At 32.9% G+C, this 4,116-nt stretch overlaps 1 protein-coding gene across 2 annotated transcripts in view; it reads right to left on the reverse strand.

Annotated features, from left to right (window-relative positions):
- Positions 1–3,305, reverse strand: part of LOC145108873 (zinc finger (Ran-binding) family protein) — a 3,398-nt gene extending 93 nt beyond the window's left edge. The window contains exons 1-7 of one of the 2 annotated variants that reach the window (XM_079045961.1): positions 2,961–3,305; positions 2,216–2,578; positions 2,104–2,134; positions 1,936–2,009; positions 1,686–1,861; positions 403–483; positions 1–47 (exon numbers count right to left, since the gene is read on the reverse strand). The exon at positions 1–47 is cut by the window's left edge and continues 93 nt beyond it. In XM_079045961.1, the coding sequence (XP_078902087.1) occupies positions 1–47; positions 403–483; positions 1,686–1,861; positions 1,936–2,009; positions 2,104–2,134; positions 2,216–2,578; positions 2,961–3,110 (922 nt within the window). In that variant the 5' untranslated portion in view covers positions 3,111–3,305. Of the gene's footprint in view, positions 48–402; positions 484–1,685; positions 1,862–1,935; positions 2,010–2,103; positions 2,135–2,215; positions 2,614–2,960 lie in introns of both variants that reach the window. The other variant, XM_079045960.1, reaches the window with a different exon arrangement.
- Between the last annotated feature and the right edge of the window lie 811 nt (positions 3,306–4,116).

Consider the following 4,116-nt stretch of genomic DNA (forward strand, 5'->3'; position numbering starts at 1 on the left):
AAGCAACACCAACTGAGAGACTAGGCCCTTCTCTTTGTGTGTTACACCTGAAAACACAAGTAGAAATTTGTGTATCAAATCAATGATATTAGTTTTTTTTAGGGTTATATGCAAGAAATAGCAACGTTCTTTAATTTTTTTTGTTTATTATTTATTTATAGCATCTTACATTCAACAAATGCTATATATCGGTAGATTTTACAATTTTTCAAAGTAGTCTATAGATAAGAAAAATATGAAAGTACAATGTTGTAATAAACAATAAAATAAAAGTATGTTGCTATTTATTGCATTTAGAATTATTTGTTTTACTATAAACTTACTTATTGCATTTATATTAAATGATAGTATGTTGCTATTTATTGCATTTAGAATTTTTTATTTTTTTTACTATAAACTTACTTATTGCATTTGGAGCGAGATGCATAATTGTGATTGTGACAATTCGTGCACATCCAATCCCCATCACGCCATTGCTTCGCCCTGGTAATTTTCAACATATAAAATTATTAGAATTATTCTTAAACTAAGGCTATTTTTTTTTTGTTTGAATAAATGATGTTTAAAAAATATTTAGAAGAGTGGAAGCACACTCGAGGAAATGGAAGGGAAAAAAATAAATGAGGGCGAATTTGTAAAAGGTTATTAAAGCATCCACAATGGTTTTCATCTTTCTATTTTTTTTATTTAACATCTTTTTCCATTTTTTTTTATTTTATGAATATTTATAAAAGTTTAGAAATGTTGTAAGTTGTAACAACTAAATAAAAAATAATTTCTTCATAAATTTATAATGATTTAAATACAAAAATTGTTGGAAATTTTGTAACAATTAAAAATATATTAGTTTAAAAGAATAAAATGGATATAATTTAAAATTTGTAGGACCTATAAGGATTATATTTTGTTTGTGATACTAAATAACGCTGATGTGGGGCAACAAAATTTCATATCTTAAAATATATTTTAGTTCATCACAGTCTAACTAACACAACAAAATTTCATACACAAAAAAGCATAAATATTATCTCAACAGCTTCTAATACAACCAAACAATTTATTGATAATTGATTAAAATAGTAACTACTTCATGTGTTTTTCCTGAGATACATAATTAGAATATGTAAGCTTTAAGCATAAAAAAATAGTTATAGTTTTTACTTTTAAGGTTTAACATAAATCTTTAATCAAACTTGATGCAAAAATAACAATTAATGCATTCTTTCTTATCAATAACATAACATATTCACATTGGTTTGTAATTACTAAGCTTCTTCTTCCTCCTTTTGAGTTGCTACTAAGCTTTTTCACAGTGTTATTGCCTTTTATTAGGTAGTTTGTGTGCATTTCTCTCCTTATTCTATATCCTTAGAAATGTCTACTTTCATTACAAACTAGAATGTTACACCTCATGAAAAATAATGCTTTAGGGGTCGTCTGATAGTTGCTGACTGAGTTAGTGTTGACTGAGTTAGAACTTCTAACTGAGTCAACATCTAGACTGAGTCCACATCTCCACATCTGGACTGAGTCCAACATTTTAGAAGGTGTATCAAACATGCCAATTGAATATTTTGCACCCAAACAAGATAAAACACACATATATAGGGCTCCTTCTCCCTCCCTCACACACACATAGTGAATTATATGCATTTAAAAATAAAAAATAATCAATCATAAATTACCCTTTCCCAGGTAGTGTTGTTGCCATTGTCACCATTTGAGGTGTTTGCAGGCTAAGTTGCAGTGGATACACTCCATCTCCCTGATTGGTCACAAAATTCGCCATCTGGCTAGATGATGAATATGAGGAACTTGGTAACTGACTAAGTATTGGATATGAATGTTGCATTTCAAATCTCTGCATATTCAAAAACATTACAAACTGAAATTCTTCCAATCCCATGTAAGAAAGTTGTTATAATCACAAATCACCTGTCCAGCATTCAGTCGTTTGTTATCCCAATCTTGAACAAGTTCTTCAGATGCTAACCTTTTTGTTCCCAAAGCTTCATAAAGACAATTAGGGTTTAGTAGTTATTGCTATTGTTGTAGTTAGTGTTAGTGTAAGAAACTAAGAATGAAGTTAAGTTATATTATTACCTGGTGGCATTGAAGCATTACATTTTTTACACTACAAATCAAAATAACCCAAATCAGATTCACAAGAACAACAACATACAAACATATAGAATCAAACTCATAACTATAATACCTGAGCTCTAGAAGCATAATTGTGAAAACCACATGCACATATCCAGTCACCATTACGCCACCCTTTCTGAACCATAACCTGAGTGGCTTGGTTGATATATGGAAGTGGATTAGGGGTATTATGGGTATTATGGGAATTACCATTACCAATACCAATACCACCCAAATGGGTTGGCCATGTGATAGCTGCTTGAAGACCAAATTTGTCATTTCCTCCTCCTAGAAGCCAGTTAGGGTTCAAAGGTAGACCTCCATTGGCAAGCAATCCCATATTGAACCTGTGGTCTTGTACTCCTTGTGGAAAGTAAGGCATTGCATGTGCTGGAAGAGCTGCTACCTCCTTTGGTTCTCCACATTTTTTGCACTTTTCTCGCGAGGCATAATTGTTGTTAGTGCAACCTAATTTGATCGATTGCAATTTGCACAACACACACCACACACCAGGAAGAATCCAAGAATACGCACGCGAACCACAGCCCAAAAGGTACACATACACAAAAACACAAACTACATAACCTGAACTCGATGATGGAAGGTTTCTAATCTAGATAGAAAAACGTATTTGAAGGTTGAAGAAAATGTGGTTGATTATCTAGACTCCAAACTCATGAGATTCAGTTAAATCTTTTTTCGGATTATCGTGAAACCATCTCGATCGCAAACAAATTGCAAAATTGCAACTAAAAACAGAGAATAACATCACTATGGATGGATCAACACACACTAAGTCGAGAAAGGAAACATACCAGTACAGATCCAATCGCCAATACGAGGGAGCCATTTCGAATCGGCATGGGATTTGGGGTCGACGAGGAGTCGGGGCTGTTTGCACCGGTTACAGAACGATCTGAACGCATAATTTCTGTTCCCACAGCCATTGCACTCCCAATCTCCATCTCTACCTTCGCCGCCTCCCATTCTCAATCTCACTAAAGGTTTATCTATGTACCTCGTTCCAAATAAACTGTATGTACAGCGCTGCCGTCAATCTCCGGAAAGAGTGTGAGTTGTCACCGGCGGATGATGGTCGGAGAGAGTCGTATTCCTAGAGACTAGGGTTTTATCATCTCCGAGTATTACAGAAATTTCAGTTTTGTATGTTAAGTTTTGGGAAAATGTCAAATTTTTTGTATTTGTTTTAAAAGTTCACCAAAAAAAAATTAACATCATATTACGATATTTTAATGCTTGTTTTGGGAAATTGATTAATCTAACTATTTTTTTCTTTTTTTAAATAACATTTTTTTTGGCAAAATTACCGTTTGGTCTAGAATGGGTTGTTCCGGGCCCGATTTCAATTCCGGGTAAACAGGTAGCAATTCCAACCTGGTAATATGGTTTTCCTATAAATATCATTTAACCTGTTTCGGACTACAATTCAACATCCTTTGTTTCGGAATAAACTTCGACGTCCCATTTCGGACACCTCTACAACTGAGAATGTCTTCCAATAACAATGAAGAGATACGGTTTTTATATGTAAGTTTCAAATTTGTTTCTAATTAAATGCATTTATTAATATACTATATTAATTCATAACACAGTTATTGTCAACCGTATACTTTGTCTTTTAAGATAATGGCCATCATATTTCTGAAGTTCCGATATTGGTCACCAAGTTTGTGGTCTTTTAAGATATTGGCCACCATATTTCTCAAGTTCTGATATTGGTCACCATGTTTGCGTATATTTGCTCTTTTGCCCACCATGTTTGTGCATATCTGTTTTTTTTTCTACCGCCTTTATTGCCGAATAGAATGTGAACATATGTATTTATTTCCTTTTTCTACTATTTTCACACGTTATTTTTCGTTTATCGTTGCTCCTTTTTATTTCGTCGTTTCCCGTTTTAACTTTTCCAATCCCAAAAAATTACACTATATTCATCGTTAAAAACAAATA

This window comes from Lactuca virosa, chromosome 4, assembly GCF_052849685.1.
Source record: "Lactuca virosa cultivar CGN04683 chromosome 4, Lactuca_virosa_CGN04683_v6, whole genome shotgun sequence".
Taxonomy (NCBI): domain Eukaryota; kingdom Viridiplantae; phylum Streptophyta; class Magnoliopsida; order Asterales; family Asteraceae; genus Lactuca; species Lactuca virosa.